Source organism: Anopheles marshallii, chromosome 2 (assembly GCF_943734725.1).
Source record: "Anopheles marshallii chromosome 2, idAnoMarsDA_429_01, whole genome shotgun sequence".
NCBI lineage: Eukaryota > Metazoa > Arthropoda > Insecta > Diptera > Culicidae > Anopheles > Anopheles marshallii.
Window position 1 is genome coordinate 40702256 of NC_071326.1, and position 20523 is coordinate 40722778.

General features: G+C 46.2%; 4 protein-coding genes across 4 annotated transcripts; 2 read left to right on the top strand and 2 right to left on the bottom strand.

Moving 5' to 3' along the window:
- Positions 1–418: 418 nt before the first annotated feature.
- Positions 419–1597, bottom strand: LOC128718869 (all trans-polyprenyl-diphosphate synthase PDSS1-like). Its single transcript, XM_053812485.1, has one exon. The coding sequence runs from the start codon at positions 1595–1597 to the stop codon at positions 419–421; it is 1179 nt and encodes a 392-aa protein (XP_053668460.1).
- Positions 1598–9078: 7481 nt separating this feature from the next.
- Positions 9079–14935, top strand: LOC128707247 (IQ and ubiquitin-like domain-containing protein). Its single transcript, XM_053802197.1, has 7 exons — positions 9079–9467; positions 10794–10930; positions 10996–11323; positions 13424–13770; positions 13863–14044; positions 14157–14292; positions 14391–14935. Exons 1-7 carry the CDS (start codon positions 9079–9081, stop codon positions 14933–14935), a joined length of 2064 nt encoding a protein of 687 aa, XP_053658172.1.
- Positions 14936–15056: 121 nt separating this feature from the next.
- Positions 15057–17068, bottom strand: LOC128707248 (FAST kinase domain-containing protein 3, mitochondrial). The gene is made up of 5 exons (XM_053802198.1): positions 16882–17068; positions 16620–16816; positions 15508–16555; positions 15360–15429; positions 15057–15277 (listed from the first exon to the last, which is right to left on the bottom strand). Exons 1-5 carry the CDS (start codon positions 17066–17068, stop codon positions 15061–15063), a joined length of 1719 nt encoding a protein of 572 aa, XP_053658173.1. The 3' UTR covers positions 15057–15060.
- Positions 17069–18338: 1270 nt separating this feature from the next.
- LOC128707250 (MOB kinase activator-like 1) lies at positions 18339–19365 on the top strand. The gene is made up of 3 exons (XM_053802201.1): positions 18339–18352; positions 18483–18643; positions 18893–19365. The coding sequence occupies exons 1-3, from the start codon at positions 18339–18341 to the stop codon at positions 19363–19365; spliced, it is 648 nt and encodes a 215-aa protein (XP_053658176.1).
- Positions 19366–20523: the final 1158 nt, after the last annotated feature.

Below are 20523 nucleotides of genomic sequence, written 5' to 3' on the forward strand. Positions count from 1 at the left end.
GAAAATGGCTAATAAAGCGGGAGTGCGTGAGGTTTACACTTTATACGATTACGCCCGTGTGCATGTTAATGATCGACATTCTTTCGGACACAATGATTGGTATATATTTTTCTACCCTACGAATCACTTCCATTGCGGATATGCTTGAGTGCGCAAAAATACAATTAACGAACGAAAACGGTTGATGCTGATGTGGGTTGCAAATGATGGAGAAGGATCCATAACGCTACTGGAATGTGTAAATTTGGCAGCAATCACGGGAAAATTAAATAAACTTAATCTGTTCTATTTAAATTTTTTTATATTTCATGAGCAGAAAAGTGCAATGTAGTAGTGTAATAAGTTTTAGACATGTCTGGATCTTAGTATCTCTAGATATATTCGTTTTCTCTGCGTTTTCATGTGTGCTTATCGATTTCTATTGTATCCGTTTGAGGATCATGTCGCCAATCATGATGAGACCCCTCTGGTACGGTGATCCACTGAGCTGAGATGCCAAACGGCAGGCCTCGGAACAGTGTCTTTGGACGAGGTGGCGTGTCTGCTCAAAACCCCGCGAAATATGCACCATCTCCAAGGCTCTCTCGACGTCACCCGGATCACGAAAGCGTCGACGAACCATCAAGTTTAACTCAGGAAACTGCTCGCAAGCGAACAACACCGGAGCAGTGGCAAGACCCAGCTTCAAATCGACCGCTACCGGTTTGCCCAGCACGTCCGAGCTTGACACAAAGTCCAGCAGATCATCTGCGAGCTGGAAGGCGAGCCCAATATTGCGTCCATACTGGAAGCTTAGCTCCACCATATGATTGTCCACCCCGGACAGCACACCAATCGCCTTCAAACTGTTAGCTATCAATGAAGCGGTTTTCCTGTACGTTTTGGTGAAATAATACGCAAAGCGCTCATTTTCCGTTTGCGCCGAATAAAGCTGCATGAACTCGCCCTGTACCAAATCGGTTAGTGTTTGGCTGAGCATATGCGACACTTCATCATGCTTTACGCGTGCCAGCATCATCGATGTAACGGCAATGATAAAGTCACCGGCCAGTGCCAGTTGTTTGTGGTTCCACAGCATATTGACACTCGGCTTGCCTCGTCTAGCATACGACTGGTCGATGACGTCATCGTGCACCAAGCTTGCGGTGTGAATCATCTCCGAAATCATTGCTATCTGTCGCTGAGCGTTCGATAGGCAGGAGTTTTCATTTTCTGCGTGATGGTTCAGTGCCTTTGCCATCAATAATGTAACCATTGGACGGAATGCTTTACCCTGTCCATCCAGATAGTATGCGGCCATTTTGTTCAGCTCCTGATGCGTTGTTGCGCGGTTAAGTTGCAGACGGATATCTTCGTAGATGTACTTCAGATCATGCTTCAACAGCAGGTATGGGTCGTTGTCGTACTGCTGCTGTAACTTGTTGGCACCTTGTTGATTGTACATACGGTGGTGAAGCATTGATATTGATTTGTGACCAGCACCAAACCATCCATCGTGACCGTTCCCTTTATTGTTGGCAACTATAGTCCTAGCTAGAGTGTTTGAGGATCTGCACAACAGCATTAAGGTTCGTTTTCCAACTATCAGCATAGACATCAGCGAGTCAGCTGTAAATATACAAACAGAAATAAAACACTCAAATGCATAAAATAAATCATGGCTTTTTTGTCGCTTTGCCAACCCCTAGTAGGGCTGCAATGACTACGATGAGTTTTCAAGGCATTTCCTTATTGTAATTTGCGTAATCCATGCTCGATTACATTTACATCTTATTGAAGAAAAAACCGAATCGATGGAACTTAGGGGGTTTTTTTTTTTTTTGTGTGAACTTTTTGGGTGAAGCTGATTCAGATTCATGAATTTGAATGAATCTTTGAACTGAATGAATTAATCTGAATCATTATTCCTAAGATTCATGAACCATCAAAGATTTATGAATCTTCAAAGAATCATGACTCAAATATTTATCCTCAAATCCTCAGACTCATAAATTCTCAGAGATTCATGATTTCTCAGAGATTCAAGAAATCCTCTAAGATTTATGAAGGATCCTCAAGGATCGATAAATCCGCATAGAATCAGAAATTTCTCCATGCTTTATGATCATGATTTTCACATGTTTTGCTGCTGAAAGAAGAATTTACATACATTCCGTGATATAACTTAAAGTTACCGAGTTTTTGGGTAAGTAACAATAAAAGCTCTTAAAAGTAAAAATAAGTCTTAACTCCTAAGGAAAGAATTAATTTATCTTTGAGTATTTATGAATGTTTTAAGAATCGATTTCTGATTGAAATGACTCCTCACTAAACAGTCATATGAATGACGCTTCTTAAAAAATTTACAATACTCACAATACTACACAATACTCTTCTAGATCATCAGGACGCTTGCAATTCATACTACGTCGTGCATTATTCTTATTGAGCTCTACAAGTGTTATCTATTTTGTCCTGCAATGTTCTGCTATTACCTTTAACAGTGAAAATACCTGAAAGCAAGATCCAGTCGAGAGTTGAAGCCAAATCAACCTGATATTTAAATAGTAAATTTCTGTTGCTACTAATGATGAACTTAGTTCAATTCTACTTTTGGATTATCAGTGAAGTCTTACAGCTAAATAATTTTAGTATTCAATTATGAGCTTTTATTTCAAGTGTTTTGCTTTTGTTACGCTACATATTTTCGTGATGATTCTTGCTTAACAACTTACTCGATCGTTCCGGCCATGAAGTAATAGACTTTACTTAGACTAAACCTCGATCATATAAGTAGACAGACAGAATTGTCATAATGAGGGACTCGATCAAAATGACCCGATTCCAGATGATGATCCAGATGATCCACGACTCCCGGTAGCCAAGGTGCGAAGGTACAAGATGGCCAAGCGTCTTTATCATACACTACATGAAATTACTTCTAAGCAGAAGTTACTATTCGAAAATAACGACAACACTTAACGAGTCACATTCTAAATGAAATGCGAAAGGAGAAAAAAAAGCTGCTCAAGGAACATAAATCACCACCAATACAAGTACTGTATCGCAAACCGGCTGACTGAACCTCGCCACATGAATCAAAACGTATCATTTGGAAAAAGCACATAAATCAAATTAGTGCAACGGAACAATGGGACAACTGACCGAGCGGTACCTCGCAGTGTCCCGTTCACTGTCCCAAACAAAACAAAACCATTTAACAACAACGACCCCTATGCCTTTTTTTCTGTCTTGATGAATGGTTATTAAAATTCTAATTGACTTGTTTTCCATTTACAATTACATCACCGCACCATAAAACAAACACCGAACACCGATTCCGGACGAGAAACTAGTTTACACCACCCTTTGGCCGAAAGGGATGCCAGCGCTCGCCGGGTGTATTGGAGAAATCGATCATTTCGTCATAAACTTATCATTACCAGCTCGATCAACCGTTGCATCCGTTCGTTCCCTTCAAAAAGCGCCACCAAATCCATTTATACTCCCGTGTGGCCGTGTGTCATGGCGCGCGCCCGAGCTCGTTTGCGGTGATCGTAAATAAGAAATGGAACCCTAGATGCGGGAAGTTGATGATGCCACGGGCTCGGTCGGTGGCAAAAATGAAGATATTCTCGACATAATATGCCCGCCATGCCACGAGATGTGGGTAGTGCGGAGCTCGGAGGAAACGTCCAATAAACTAAAAACCCGAACCAACCACCGGGCGGATCGGTGTAGTGGACCGCCCGCCCGCGAGAGTTGTGATTTGTGATCGCAGCCGTTTATTCCAACAGCAGGTTGAACCCTGGGAGTTTCGTGCTTTTCCTCAACCTGCCCCTACGGCAGATCCCAAAATATCCGCTAATGGATGGCCTGGTAAGCAAAAATGCCACGGAAACGCCATGGTTCCTGTCGTCGCTGCATCTTCTGGGGCGAATGCAACGATGCTGGGCGCTTGGGCGCAGGCCGTTTTCAACTCTCTAAAGAGAGGGATTAAGCTATGCCATTGGGTCAGTATGCTAATTTCGGCGTTATTATTAACTTTCCCCCACCCTCTCCATAAACTTTTGACTCCAACAGAGGAAAAGACGTCATCGTAAACCTGGTGGAATTAATTTGTACCGATTTTCCCGGTGAGTGTACTTGCCTTTTTTTTTGGGATATTTCGGCTGTGGTTCACTGTCCGAAAGTCTTCGGTGATTAGGAGAAAAAGTAAAAAAAAGGGTCAAAATAATACACAATGTCGTTCCCCTTAATGTCTTACTTTTTGGGGTTCCACGGGATTCCACCCTCGGCAAGGTTCCTCCCACCGCGGGGCTTGGGAATCGGTTCCCAAACCGCCCCAAACGAGCTTCTGTATTCTGGCGGAATTGATTGCAGACATTAAAATTGGTGACATTCCCCAAATCGCATTCTGACGATGAGCCGTTCGGTGGTGGTCCACGGGCTCTGTCCACTGTTTCGCCGACCGGAATGACAATTGAAATGGAGACGTCTGCCCGTTCTTCACGTGCTCCCGCGGAGTGTTCGTACGTTCCCAGACTTGATAATGAGGCCCATCAGTACGGGGTGGAGCAGTTCTCCTATTACGTCCGGCCGAGTACCAGAGTGCGAGGTGGAATTGTTGGACCAAGTACTGTTAGGTTTTTGGGCTAACTTAAAGTCTGATGTCGAACGAAGATTTAAATATTCATTACCCGGCTTTTGCCGATTCCGTGATGTCCCTTCCCGGTACGGATCGAACGCGGACACGCTCCCGCATCGTTGCCGTTTGACGGTTTTTTTTTGTGGCGTGGTGTTTCGTCCGATGGAAAGGTCTTATGTCATAAATACGATCCGGTAATGGGTGATCCTCCCGCGGTGTGTGTGTGTACATTGTGCATGAATGTTTGCATGTTTACAGACCTTATTTATAGCGACCCGGGCAATAAACCTGTTACCGTGCAAATAAATGAAGCTTGGAAGCGAAGCTGACATTTGGATCGTGCAGCTGAAATGGATGGAGAAAGATATTTATTTTTAAGTTTGCCCAGAAGCTCCAACTCCAAGAAGAGACCCCCACCCCGTTCATTAATCATATCGTTTCGTACCGTTTTCTGCCTTACCAATCATGTCGAAATACAAATTTCTTCTGTCATGCGTGCCAAACCGTTCCGCATCCTCATCGACAACAACGGGCGCCCGGTTAGGTTCATGGTCAGGTTGGAAACAATACTTTGCCAGGCTAGGGCGCTAAAAGAGAACCCATTCTGTGCGCTAATTAATGCAAATCAAATCCCATCGGTTCGGTGCTTTATCTTCACAACACATTACACCTGTGATGTATAAAGCGAACCCCGTACACGATAAGAGGTTAAGAAAGGTGGATGATCCACTTCTGTGCTTCCGGCAGGCGAAATCACGATAATGATCGCGTGATGTACGATCGGTGGCATGAGGTTCGTGTAACGTCCTGGTCTGTCCTTTCACACAATGGTCGTGCAGCGCCACACACCATCCCAGCAGCCGTTGAGCAACGGAAAAGCGCAATGCAAACACAAACAGCGCTGGTGTTTGAGTTTTTGCATGGCCTGCTACGCATTGAAATCTTCCCGCGCGGGTCGAAAAGATTGATGACTTTTAATTTGATCGCTATTCATCGGCTCTCCCTACCATATCCTCTCGCTTTGGAGCTTTGAGCACCATTCCAAGTGCACAAAATGGCCATAAAATGGGGTCAAATTCTTTGCGAAACAAGGCGCACGCTTCCTTTTGCGACTGTTAATAGACTCCTAAGAGATTGCGATTAGTTTGTTGCAAGATGCAGACCTATCCGAGCGTGTAACTAAAGACGCTCGCCTATTGCTGGCAGCCAACGCGACGCGGGATGGCGCGAGTAGGCGCGGGAGGAAAAGACAAAGCTCTCACCAGCCCCAATGACAAGCGGTTGACATGTTGACATGATACGCAGTCACTTCCAAGCTTACGCACCACGCAAAAGGGATCTTTGCGGTTTTGGGGGTTTATGCATCGACCACCCCACCCCCTCCTCCCCATCCCCCTCAAGCTGGTGGAGAGTTTTGTGTCATTTGATTCCTCCGCTCTGCAGCCGCACTAACCCCCCCCCCCCCTCCCCCTCCCTGCCCCACCCTCCGCTACTCATCCTGTCCATCATCCATCACGCGCGACTGCAAATCAATGGTTGCACATAATTCAGCACATAAACAGTTAGGTCGGTCTGAAGCCGACTGATTACTTTCCGCGTTCGCGTGGTAAAGTCACTCACTTCACTTCGCTCCAATCGGGTACCGTATTTCCCACGCAACCACACAAAACCGCAGAATGGATTTAATTATATTCTCGTACGTCGTCTCCTATCTGTGCAGCGGGGTTTTGCGGGGAGGGGGAGGGAGGCGCTGGGCGGACGACCGAGTGCCAGATCGACTGACAAAGATTTGAAACTCCAAACGATCTTCCTTTGGCGTGTACTTTGGTTGGTGTTGTTTGTTTGCTTCGTTTTATTCTTTTTGCATCCTTTCCACCCACGAACCATATAGAGAGAGACACACACACACACACACACGCACATCCCGGTACTGGTGTTTTTTCTTTTCTTTTTCGTTGTTGCCAATCCCGTTACCCTCCTAGAAAGACACCAGTGGGAGAACGCAAACGCGCAAAAATGGAACACGAATGACGAAACGATGGCCCCGAATTTCATCCATCCAAAACCACCAACTACTGTTGTTACCCTTCTGCTGTGTCTTTCTGCGCTGTGAAGATGTTGTCTCGTTGCAAAAAAAAAAAAAATCAGCACGAACAGCAAAAAAAGTAAGATAAACAGGAGCACCGTACTTAACCGTTCCACCGTACCGAGTACCGGGTTCGTCGTTTTCACTTTCGCGCATGTTACTTGTTTTGCGAGCTTAAATTGATCTCGATTTTTTTTTGCTTGCTTGCTTGCTCGCTCGCTTCCCTGCTAGTGGACCATTTTCTTTCTGCCTTTGGGAAATGATAACTATCACCGCCAGCTGGGGTGGGAGGAAGGAGGCAGGCTTTCTATCGCCGTTTTTCTTCTTCCCATCCGATCGTGGTGTGATTTAGGGAAGGAAACACACACACAAACACAATCGGTGATGATCGGGTTCACGCGCAAAAAGGGCTCAAGCACCGTTTATATTATTACCTCGCCCAGGCCTAACGTGTCGGTTGCACCGTAATTGATGCCTCGTACACCAAGGGCAACTAGATCAGCGCCTTGTTTTTTTTTCTTTTCGCTTCCCTAACACGCTGCGCCCGTCGGCGACTGAAACGGATGTCAAAACGTGCTGACTAGGGTGTGCTGTGATTAGCGCATCGGATTATCGCACACATTACGCCCTACGGATGCTTACGCGTAGTTCGGGGAGTAACACATTTGCCGAGCGTTTAAATCTTTCACCAGAAGGAGTATTGCAGGGTTTGCTAGCGCACTAGTAATTTATGTTTAGTTTAAGTGCTGTTTTTGTTTTAATTAAAAAAAAATCTAATGTTTTAAATAATCGTATTTTGTAGCTTAATTTACGCCGTAACTAAATCAACTACATAAAACAGTATTTGAAGTAGTAGAAGTAGTAATAGTAGTAGTAGAAAAGTAAAAATTTTAAAGAAGAGGATTTTAAATTTAAAAAAAAATTGTGGGTAAATTCCACACCAAATTTAAGCAACAAAACATTTGAGGTGTACCGAAATAAACCACCTTCTCCAACGTACTACGCAACTCCTTGCGAACCCTTTCTTCACCTCACCAACGCCACCGTTTTATGTCCAACCCCACAACCGAAGATCGCACCGAATCGCGATGGGATGCGAATGATTTGTGATTTCCGCGCATTTATTGTGGCCTTCGGTCCTGTTGCACGGTAATGTGCGCCGTTCTGGTTCATCCGCGATCGGTAATCTGGGCGAGCTTTGACTATCCCTTCCAACCAGTTCGAGCATCTTTAAAAAAAAACCCAAATCTTTGCAGAAAACCTTTATTAGACGCATAACAGCAACACAAACGCCCGGCAGAACCGATACCGGCCGTACGTTGGGAATCGCACACGAAGTAGAACGCATACGGCGCTCGGGTTTCGGGGGGAGAGGGAGGTTAGATGAGGGAGGGGAACGCGAATCGTACTTCACTGTCTTTACAGTTATTTATGTGATGGCAAACATCGCATAATTAGCGGTTTGCCGGCACCCATTTCCCCTGCATTCGAGTTGGCTTAATCATAAAGGGGTTTGGGGTCCAAAGGGAGGGGGAAGAGAAGAGTTTCGCCGGGTTATGGTGGCCCCATGAGAATCGGGCATGTTCTGTGCTCTGCTTTGGTCACCTTGCGAGTGTTCTTCCATGCTTCATATTCATCAATTTTTGTCTGTATTTTTTCATTTTGTTTTGGGCGAGGCCCACCCAAAGGGGTCGAAGGCCGATGCCGGACGGATGAGGTTTGGAAAATTGATATTTTTCCCTTCCCTGCATCGCCTCGCCCTTCGTGTCCGCTCGGTCGATCGATCCCCTTTTCGGTGGACAATTTGAACCGATGGGTCAATCGTCGGGCGGCGTCGAGCGATGATCGTGGCAATATAATAACAATCATCATTGCACCCAACCGAATGGCTAGAATGACGTCGGTAAAGACGTTCTTCTCACCGGTGTGATCGTCGCCATGGTTGCGTCCAACAAGAGCCAAATCGCAGGCGCCGGTTGGCCCTTAGCAACACCCTCGCCCACCACCACCGGACCAATGTCATCGTTACCATGAGAACTGTTGCGCGCGGTTCGTTATTTGTTTTTCACTCAGCACTCCAGGCTAGCTTGGATGCGCGATGCTTTCAATTAGTGCTGCTGCTATTGCTGCTGCCTTTCAGTTCAGTTCCGTGCACGGTTCACAAAAAACTAATCGGCGACGTCACGCGCTTCAACGCACCGGCACCGGACATTGCTTTGGCGTCCACCTCCCAGTGCGACCGGTGGAGTCAGTTCCGGATCGGTTCTTCAGAGGAGAAGTGGCAAGCTAGCAGCCCGGCGTGCCACGGGCAAATAACCTCCGCAACCAGGAGGACGGCAACTTCAATTACCAAACCCAACCCGGAATGAGTGAACGCGTCGGCGAAGAAGAATCGTTCTCGGTGGCGGACACGAGCACTTCCGGTACGCTGCCCGGGCTGTCGGTATCAACGGCCGGCGGTACCCGTACGTGCCGAAAGGATGTAACCGTAAAATTCCATCTCATGAAAGCACAAGTGGTTGCCCACGCCTACCCACGCCACCACACGCTCGATGAGGTGAAGGAGCACATTGCGTGCAAATTTCAGGTGAAATCGAAATTCTTGCTGTTGCGCCAGGCCGGTGCGGAAGTGCCCGGTCACCGACGTCTGGAGGAGCTGTGCGTCAGCGAGTATAACGTGTGCGATCTGGAGCTGCTGCTGTCCGAGACCGCCCGGGAGGAGAATGTGCAGCTCAATCTGAAGCTGTACTATCGGTAGGTTTGGTGCGGTCGGTGTGGGCTTTTGTTGTTGCTGCCCGGGTATGTGGCGAGCGCGTGAGAAGACTCCCAACGTTTGACTATGTGAAGCCGGTTTACATTACCATTTTAATTGGATGGAAAAGTGCATATTTTGTTTAGAATATTTCAACCAAATTTATATCATTTCTTCTTTTTTCTTGCCTCTACAGGAGAATGAGTGATAAAAGAAATGCTAGTGTCATTCTTGGGCTAATTAGTTTTGAACTTGTTCTATGAACTTTTCCGAGGGCGAATAGAATTAAAACAGTGGTTAATATTTAGGATAGTTAACATCTTTTTTTTAGGTTATGTTAGGAAAATATGCCAACAATTTGGGGGTCTCTACTGTACTTACAAGTTTTGGCTATGAAATTATTATGAAATGGAATTTTTCTACCCATTGCAAAGACTATCTAATCAAATCAATGTATTATCTCGTCTATCTAGTAGACCATTGCCTGATCATAATCGAAGTTCAGTGGAAGAACAAGAATTAAGAACTATGATTCTCACTAAAAATTCAAAATTATCTTACTTACTGGCTGTGTTTAGTATTGAGGTGGTATTAAGTACAGGAGTATTAATTCAACAGATATAGCCGGAATACGGTAATAACACTAGTGATGGGTAATGAGATCCGGATCGGATTCTCCTTCATCGGCTCAATCCGGATTCTATCTTAAATCTAGGATCGTCTGGACCCCAAGTCCTGATTTGGGATTGAGATCCAATAGAATAGTCCGGATTTGGAACCTTCAGGACCCGGATCTGTCATGACGGGAATTCGGGATTGGAACACAAAACAAGTTTCCGGATTCGGAGGATTTTTTCATTATAGGAATACGGAATTGGAATCCGAAGCAATTATCAAAATCTTCCGGGATCCAAATCTGTCATGATTGGAGTGAAATTATTTCCTATTATTATGGTTTTATCAAAGTTTAGTGGTTTTAATATAAAGCAAAACAAAGCTCGCTTATTTAATAAAATCGTTTCACCATCTTTTATGGCGAGGTTTAAGAAAATTTAGACAGATTAATACATCATTTAAGAATTATCGTGTCTATTCTCTGGGATGCATGTAAATATATTGTATATTAGTATATAAGAAGGAATTCGGATCGGATTCGGATGGATTTATATTGGGGCCCATAGAATCCGACATGGGAGCGATTTTTTCATCAATCATCCCCAAACAACACTTCGTAAGCAAGTGTAACAAAAAAGAGTGAAGATATACTACCTCTCATCATGAGTTCGTGCTGCATTCTAATAAATATCCGTACTTTCGCCCTTTTACAGAAATCTTACCCTTCCCGACATCATTACAGTCCGCATCCCCGGCGAAGAAGGCAAACCAAGCCGCGATGTGGTGGTGGAAATAGAGAACCAGGTTATCACCAAACCGTTCGTCGGTGGCTACATCAACAAACTGAACAGTAAGCTTTCGTTCGTTGCTCCTGCCACCCGTGATTCTCACCGTCCCAGTTGAGTTCTCTTCCAGACATTGAATATCACCACGCCTTCACGCAAACGGGTCCACCGGCGGATCGTTTAGCGCGCGGCGGTACAAAGTTTAGCCGTGACACGCAGACCGTGTGCGAACGGACGACCATCACCACGATCCCGCGCACCCAGGCAGTGCAGCACTCCGGGTTGGATGTGGCGGAGCGTAAAGTTCCGGACGGTCCGTGCCGGATGGCGCTACCGTACGAAACCGCCCAAGAGTACGAACGGCGCCAAGATCTCGTTGGCAAAGTGATGCTGATACAGCGCAACTTCCGGCGTGCGTTGTGGCAACGGCTCATCAAAAAGAGTGCCGCCGAATGGAGGTAGGTGGCCGATGGGGACGTGTCCGTCGAAGTGTGCTTAACGTGATCGATTAATTTCCTTTAATGTTCGTTTGACGGGTAAATTGTAAATTGTAAAGTATGTGTGTGTGTGCCTTTGGATCATATTCGAAGCCAATTAAACTGGTCTGATGATGTTAATTTCAACCCAGCGGCAGCAGGAAGTAGCTTTCACCTGCTACCGGCGTTAAAGCTAACTAAATGATTGCAAATTTGTCAAAAGAAATGATTCCGCGCCCCTCGGAAACCTCACGCCAGCCCGCCGAGTGTACGCAGGAAATGAATAAGGGTGAACAATACTCAACACGGAACAGTTGAACAAACGACGTCACCACGGTGATTCGGTCTGCACCACCACGGTTCCGTACCTTTTTGGCGCACCAGCCGCAAAACTTGGTGAAAAGTGTAGCGGAACGCCATTTTTGCCGAGATTTAGGTGCGCACACGCCGACCGGCCGTAACAGGCGCTCACAGAATCGAAACAACGCCCCTCCCCCCGCGGGAAAGGGGGGAACGGTGGGCCTTTACCGCATGCCATAAACTTATCTAGGCCACTGCGTGATAAAATCTAAATAGAGAAGTTCTTTCCTTCTCGATTTGCGCAATGTGTGGGAGGACCCAACGCTACGCCGGTCAATTTCACCGCGTTCGTTAGTTCTTGGCCAGTCAGCAAGTGCGGGCTGGTGGATGTATTAACCATTAAAATGAGCGTCAAGCTTTTAAGCTGCTTAGCGTACCCGATGTGCAATCAATCTTTGCTCCAATACCGCCAACACCCATATGCCTAATGTGCAGCAGGCATGCATCTTATACCTTTATCGAGCAGGAACTAACTGCTGTTGGCCAGTTTTTATTCACAGCAAAGGTGGAGATTTTAGCAACATTTTTTGCGCACGCTGGCCACAAAATGTACCGGACCCACCGCAACGGTTTAATGTCGTTTTTGATGGTTCCTGATTAATTGAATCCTCCGGTTAGCTATGCTACGATGTACATAAAACCGAATTCCCATTCCAGCCATCCATCATGTCCCAGTTCGTCAGGCATCCGGTCACTCCGGTAGCCCCATCTCGTGGCGGGGTAATGATTCGCGTTTAAGTGTACGCAACACACACTCCGACCAGCTCCGTTCACAGGAATGCAGCAGATGTCCCATTAAATTGAGAACTGAGCAACTCATTAGAACGCTCTCCGGCGATTCCGGCCTGAATAACACGTGGCTCTAATAATTGCATTGGATAGTACCAGCCTGGAGCGTGGTGCCAGCGCGCGTACCCCGGGGGAATACCCACGTAGCTGCTATTGATTCAGCCCCCGATCGCACCGATTAATCGTACGATTTACTCGCGCCACCAATCGTTAGCCGTACGGTGCAACGCCTCACTCGTGTCCGACCGTCACGAACGGGCAGTGGGTCTACCGGGCTTCTCGTGGGCGGAACAAACCGATCGATGATTACTACTCTTGCACGATCGGGGAAAATTTATCGATCACTTCCTTAACAACGGCAACGTGCGATCGGGACACACCGTAGCTACAAATTAACAAGCTTATCAAAAGATTCCACCACCGGGTTCGCCGATCGACGATCGTTTTGTGCGGAAAAGACCATTCGAACCCGGCACCGGGCGTCCTGTCTTCAACCTCGTTTCACGGTCTAACGCAACGCAGCCAGCTATTATTCAGCACTGTGTGGAATATTAATTCATTAGAAGGATTTGTTATGGTAATGGATATTGTCGCACACAACAACCCCACCAGTATAAACGGGGTGGTTGAGGCAGTTGTCCATTGGGACGCACCATTTGTACATTTCTCACCGGCTTTTCATAATAGGAATTAGGACAAATTAATCATTGCCTACAGTTTGCTGTTTTATCCTCTTTTCAATGCGAACTATCACATGTGCTGTTACCCACAGTGCCCAGCCTGACTTCACGCACATTCAATCTTAGTTGGGCGAATCTAATCTGGAGTGATTCTTCTGTAACAAGAGCTAACGCTTTGTCTACGTGCCGCACATAAGTGTACCAAGCAAAGCGTAAACAACAACCATCTAGTTTACGTTCTTTTATTTACCAGGGAGTTGCAGAAGCTGCAGCAGCAAATTGAAACTGGTGCCGAAAGTTCAAAAACAATCGCTCACAACAAAACGACCGTCGCCCGAACGTATCCCAGAACGAACGAAGAGTTTGATGCGCTGTTCGCGCAAATACACTGCTGGAAGGAGAACGAGCTGAAGCTGATAAGGGAAAAATATTCCGGCGCACCGAAGATAGCGGAGATGAACATATTGCTCGACAAGGAAATTCAGCTGCTGAATGGCGTCGAACGGCAGCGGCGGGCGATCCGGCGGGAACAGCTGGAAGAGGTAGTCGAACGGCAGCTGGTCAAAATCAGTGAACCGAAGCGTTGGGTCGGTTACAACAGTAAGTACCGCGAGTGTTACGCCAGCCAGTTCACCTGGGTTGTTTGTCCTTTTGCGTGCACGATTGATAACCCTAGCCTGTGTCTCGGTTAGACCGGATCATTGAGATGGAAACACCGCAAACGCAACGGGCCCGGTTTCTGCTGCTGTACTACCGGCGGCTGAAGATGGCTCCACCACCCAATGCCGGCGTTGCTGATCCTCAAGAGCATATGGCACTACTGGACGAGCTGTCGGATGTAATCGTGCAGGAAAGTCATCCCGCAACGGCAGAGGTGCGTACTTTTTGCTCCGTGGTAACGCCTAATCATAACGTATGTTCCTTTTATACGGGGTTTATTTCACCAATTCTGCTCTCTTTCATCATCGATCACGCACATGACACAGTTGGAAAGTTTGCTACAACGGGAACGGCAGCTTTTACTGTCTCATTTGAAAATGGAAGATTTGTCTGTTTTGCGAAAACGCCAGCTAACCTTGCTGGCCGATATCATACGCACCGATCCGGAAAAGGCACGCGAAAGTAAGGATGCGCCCTAGCTGGTTTGTTTGGTTTATACTTCATAATTACCTTTTTGTTTTGTTTTTTCATTCGCCGGCTGTGTTACGTTCGGATCACAGAACCAGTCACTAAACTGTGTCGAAAATGCAAAAAACTTCGCCCGACGCACGCATTCACCGTACACACACGACAACGTTCGGCGGATGTTTGCGGGCAGTGCACTTCGCTGCTCGGCTCTACCGTTGATATTGCCGTCTATCGTTCGATTCTGCGCGCTATCCGGCGGGATGAACGAAAGCGTGGTTCGCTTGCATCGTATGCGTTCATCATACAGGAGAATGACATCAAGCACATCGTCGAGAACATCTGGCACGGCCATTCGGTCATCTCGAACGATACGGATCGTGCTGATTTGATGCTTCCGCGCTGGAACGTCGCCCAGGATTGGTCCCCGTGGAACTGTATCTGTCTTACCGAGCAGGAAACCCGTGCACATCTGAAGCTGCAACGGTTGGATCGCTTTTATCAACCAAGCGTAATGAAGGAAATTCAAAGCAAGCATGCGTTGGCAAGGTCCGTGTTTGGTCAGCTGCGTGAAATCGATCAAGAGTTTACCGAGTCCGGTGATTGGTGGCAGGTCGGACTGGACGAGAAGTTGGTATAGAAAGCGCGCAGAAGGACTGTTAGGATAATGTTTTATTCTTTCCATTCTTAACGACATAACCGAGCCCGAGTAGGTCGGTCACTAGGGACGAGGCGTATGATGTCCGATGAAGGTGGCCAAATGTACTACTGCTGTTTGTTGGTAACGATTGACTTGAACTTTTTCTGCAAATACTCTACACGCTTCAGAAGCTTATCACTGGTGCTGAACTCGTTGTACGGTATCGACAGTACGGTGTAGCCTGCCTGCTCCAGTAATCGCATGTTCAGTGCCTGTATGCCGTTCAGTGAAACGTGCGGCCCCTGACACATGTCGTGGTAGTCGTGCACCAGCAGCGCAATCCTGTCCGAGATGGAAAGATGGGACAAATTAAATTGATTTGCAATATAGTTTGGTAAAAGTTTTGAGATTATGAATAACGTACCTCGTTCCATGTTCGTGTTCCTTGTCCACGGGTAAGGGTAAGCATTTTTTATCTAAAACGCATTCAGCATCTGTCGACCGAAAACAAAAAGAATATCATGTCAAATAAATGATTGTTTTTACCGTCCACAAGTTCCTTCAATACTTACCAATAGTAAATCCCATGGTCGTTGTTTGACTAATTTTGACCATGCTCTCCGAGGGTATTAAACTCTTCAGCGCATCCAGCATACCCGTCACCAGAACTCGCTTATCCTTCGATGGTTCAAACGGAACAAACAGCTCCGTCCTGTGGGAATCAAGCAGTGACTCGTGCGCTCCGGGTACCCGTTTGGCAACGGCGGCTAAATTAAGTAGCTTTATTTTCATCGAGGGCTGTAAATTTCCGCGTCTCGCTTCCTGTAGCTTGTGAAAAAAGTCCGCATTCAGCACGGACGATAATTGATGACCATTCACACAGTTCAGAACGGTTAGTGACCACACCGTGTTCAACCAATCGGCCGGTCGGATATAGTCATTCTCGGATACATTTGCTATCAGCTTCGCCTTTATCGTGTCCATACTGATCGGCTCGTAGTTAAGCGTGGCCAACGAAAGCAATAGCGAACCTAGCTGCGTTGGTTTGCACAGCTCGTGGTGCGATGCGATCCAGCTACACAGATTATCCACCACGGTTCCATCGCGATATCGCAACATTCCCAAGCTTGTCAACACCGACACGATCGGTGCTATTTTGTCCGTATTCTTTGACAGTTCTCGGTCCAAATCGGCACATATGCGACCGGCCAGGACGACGTCTCGATAGTTTAGACATGCCATCGCATACAACAGATCGCCACATTCCTTCAGATTCAGGTGTCCCGGATTGCTTGCAATGTTGAACGATAATGAACGAAGCAGTGGGATGCTTCGCTTTTTCTTCATCGATAGCGAGGACATAACTTTGATCATTTGAGGTAACGTGAGACCGGCAATAAGTTTAGCCGCTTCATCGTTGGCCGTTATACCGAGCACAGTTTGCAGATCGTCACCCTGTAACTCGATCATCTTCGACGGAGCTGTACGGTTACCGCCGTTCGTACGTTGCCCGCCTGATCGTCCGAGCATGCTGCACAGTTCCACGAAACGTGAATCACTTTCAAAGTCCGACAGAGTGGCTTTCTTTATCGAACTCCATTCCGCCAAAATGGAAACTATCTGCATTTGAAGAACACAATTAATAAGGTCATCTACGATGGTCCTCAATACTATTCAAACGTACTTTTAACGCCTGTTTCCGATTCATCTTCGTCATATCCGCCACGGCTAATAGCTCTGAAACCGTGTTTGCCTTAAGGATCATCTCATCGACCTGAATGTCTTGCTTTGCATCGCCGGATGTTGCTCTGGTGGTGGTACTGTCTTCCTTGCCGGGCTCATCATTGCGCAAGGAAGCAAATGCAGCCGCTACGATAGGATCTAAAATGGTTGCAAAATTGCACATTACTCCCAAATGCCATCACGCTTGATATGTTTGCGCATACTTTTTAAACCTGCTGGGGTACCACTGACACCGGTTGTGTTACGGGTAAGGTTCGGTTGCACCTTATTACGATCACCGTTTCCATCCGGGGCAATTACTTTGGCCGTGGCTGCACTCGTTGGTGTACTGTAGCTGCGAGCATTCAAACAGTATCCGAAACTTCGACTGATACGTCGTAGCGTAATCATATCTGTTGTTTGAAAAAAGAGAGTAAAAAACACGCATTTCACCACCGGGTTTACAGCATTTTATGTAATATGTTTATCCGCGAACAGTGCAGGGTGACCGATGGAACCAACTTTAACTGAAAACTAACTTCAGGGACGAGACATTCTGATGCCCGTGCTCGCTAAACAGTCTACAAATTTATACTTACTGCTTAATCTAATCTTGCACCAAGAAATAAGTTAAAAAACTCTCTAAAACTAAACTTTACCGGATGATATCTGATGATATCGAATGACCCAAAACATGTCAAAATTCAATGCATGCGGGTTTGACAGAAAGCAGATGAAGACCCACGCAGCCAAATTGTGTGTTTTCAAATTTGCAATAATTTTCGTTGGTTCATGTTTGAATTGAATATGATATTATGAAAAGAAAGTAATTGCATGGTAAGCAGAATTAAACAAGATGATTCACGGGTTTTCTCACAAAATAAGCAACAGTCAATAACTTTTTTCAAAAGCAAAGAAAATCGGGCAAAGCTTCCACGCTCGGTACCACACTAGAATTGACAATCTTCTTCCATACCTTGTGCAACATGCACGCTGCTTCCGTACACATAATCAGAACTAATTTAAAAGTGCATTTTTCACAAAAAATATTGTAATTTCATTGTCGAACATAAAATCTCGAAACGATCGCCCTTCAAGTGATCAACATTCTTGTGTAAACCGTTTGCACCTGTCACACTGGCTGTCAAACCTGCACACCACCACTCAAGAACAACAAATCCAACACAAACGCCCACACATGCATCCAGGGCTGTAGGGTTTTTTTTTTATTGTACAAGTGTGTTGCCCACTGCCAGTGTTCCAAAGATTCGGTTTTGTTTCGTCTTTAATTTTCACTTCAATTCGCTTTCATGTTGCTCCGTTCGTAAGTTGTGTCCCCATTCCAAGAGCGGCTGCTCTATTGTTTCCATCGTCACCATCGTACGTAGTGCAGATTCCGTAGGCTCCCCCTAAACCTGTTACGTTTCGATCCGTTCGGTTTTCGGTTTCGGTGTGTGAGAGGTGCTGCGAATAACCCCCAGCTAGGACGGTATATTTTGGTGGACAGCAACACCGGGCAATCAATTGCAAATAGCCAGCCGCTCGGTAGAATTGTGCTTCGGTTCAGGTGGATAGGAGCGGGCGTATCCTATCTGCGCGGTCTGCATCGATTGTGCCCCTCGATTTCGTTTCGTTTGGGGTAGAAAGAAAAGAAGACACAACTCACACAGAACCCAGCGCGATGAGCTTCTTGTTGTAAGTACTCAACCGTATCGTACCCGAGAAAGGGATTGTAGACCGGCTACGTGCCGGGATGGGGAAGGGGCCAAAAATAAAACCACCCAACCCCATTCTCTAATTGGTTGTTTTCTTGTTTTTTCCGCAGTCGCTCGAGCAAAACATTCAAACCAAAGAAAAACATTCCGGAAGGTACACATCAGTATGACCTTATGAAACATGCGGCCGCCACGCTCGGGTCTGGCAATTTACGAAACGCGGTACAGCTTCCCGATGGAGAAGATCTCAACGAATGGGTTGCAGTAAACAGTAAGTTGAACAACTATCGTCTCCCACCACTCTTTGGTCGATACGTGCAGGTCAACAGCGGCAGTACACATTTTGCCGAACGTCACGTTCGTCGGTTCCATTGATAAGTCGGTGGGAAGATAATTTTATCCTCGTTGTTCATTATCAAACAAGCGTAGCGTTGAAGTTGTCTTGTTGTTACCACCCTCTTACCCACCTGCTCGTACTGCCATGCTTCAGTACCGAAACTATATGTTTGTCTATTTTTAGCGGTAGATTTCTTCAATCAAATCAACATGCTGTACGGTACGATCACGGAGTTTTGCACCGAGGACACATGTAGCATTATGTCGGCCGGTCCCAAATATGAGTACCACTGGGCGGACGGGCAGACGGTAAAGAAACCCATCAAATGCAGTGCACCCAAGTACATCGACTACCTGATGACGTGGGTGCAGGATCAGCTCGATGATGAAACGCTCTTCCCGTCCAAGATCGGTGTACCGTTTCCGAAGAATTTCATCAACATCGCTAAAACGATCCTGAAGCGACTGTTTCGCGTGTACGCCCACATTTACCACCAGCACTTCTCGGAGGTGGTCCGGTTGAGCGAGGAAGCACATCTCAACACGTCCTTCAAGCATTTCATCTACTTCGTGCAAGAGTTTAATCTCATCGATCGTCGGGAGCTGGCACCTTTACAGGATCTTATCGATAAGCTCATCACAAAGGACGGACGATAAGTGTATGTGTGTGTGTACGGCACGGATGCTTATTAATGCATACGGTACCACAAGCTCATCCTGCCAGCGATGGCCACAAGAAGACAACTTACCTCCACACTATCCTCTATCTCAGCATCCCTTACCTTTCCCTTGATAATCGTGTTCCCCTTATTTACCACTCACTAAGCTAATTTATTTCTTTTACCACTATGATGTTCTCGAATGTGTTGTTTTTTAAATTAATGTACGATTTTAATGTTAAGCTTTTGCACCGCTGCTAGATGGCGACTATCGGTCGCTAGGCACGGGAACGTAGACGGTTGCGTAAACGACGGTGAGCTTAGCCGATTCGGCACAGTGGCGCTACGGGTGACATTTTATAAAAATGACCCCACCCACTGTATATGCCGGATCGAAACGGATCGGAGAATTTGGCTCCGTTCGCATTTTTTGTATATATCGTTGATAAATACCTCCTGTGTTTTGTTTTGTTTTTTTTTCTTTTCGGTTCTCTCCCGATCAGTTGTTTGCACACCGTTTTAGAACGCAATTTAATGTTTCAATTGCAAATACCGCCGGTAGTTTGGTGGCAAATTATGTTTGATGCTATTAAGGGAGCGAGACAACGAGAGACCAGTATACGCCCATTCGATCAAATCACGTGTGTATGCGAGTGACGAAATTATGGAACGTTAATTTTACGAAAGGACAGCTTGAGAGAATCGAAGTGGACGTGGATAGGCGTATCGATTACCCTCCTCCATCTGAAATGCAATCTAAACCTACCGGGAATGGATGCCAATCCATCATCATCCACCATATGTAATCCCTAAACAAACAACTAAAATATCCGAGTACGATCAGTATGGTAAGGGGGAATGCAACGGAATGCGAACGATAAAAAAACGATGGATAAATTATGCTACAAGCAGCGCCAACAATTGACTGATAACAAATGGTGAAAAACAAAAAAGGCACACACACAGGGCAGCAAATGGAAACGATAGGCTTACAGAACAAAACCCAACTTGATGATAATAAGAGTAATGATATACAATCCGAGTGTAACCAGAACCGCAAAACACACGGCCGGTGCGCGAGAGGTTGGAAAACCCTTTTTCCCAACCGTGGTTTGCTCGATACCGTGTAAAGATAGCTTAATGGAGCTGTTTTAGA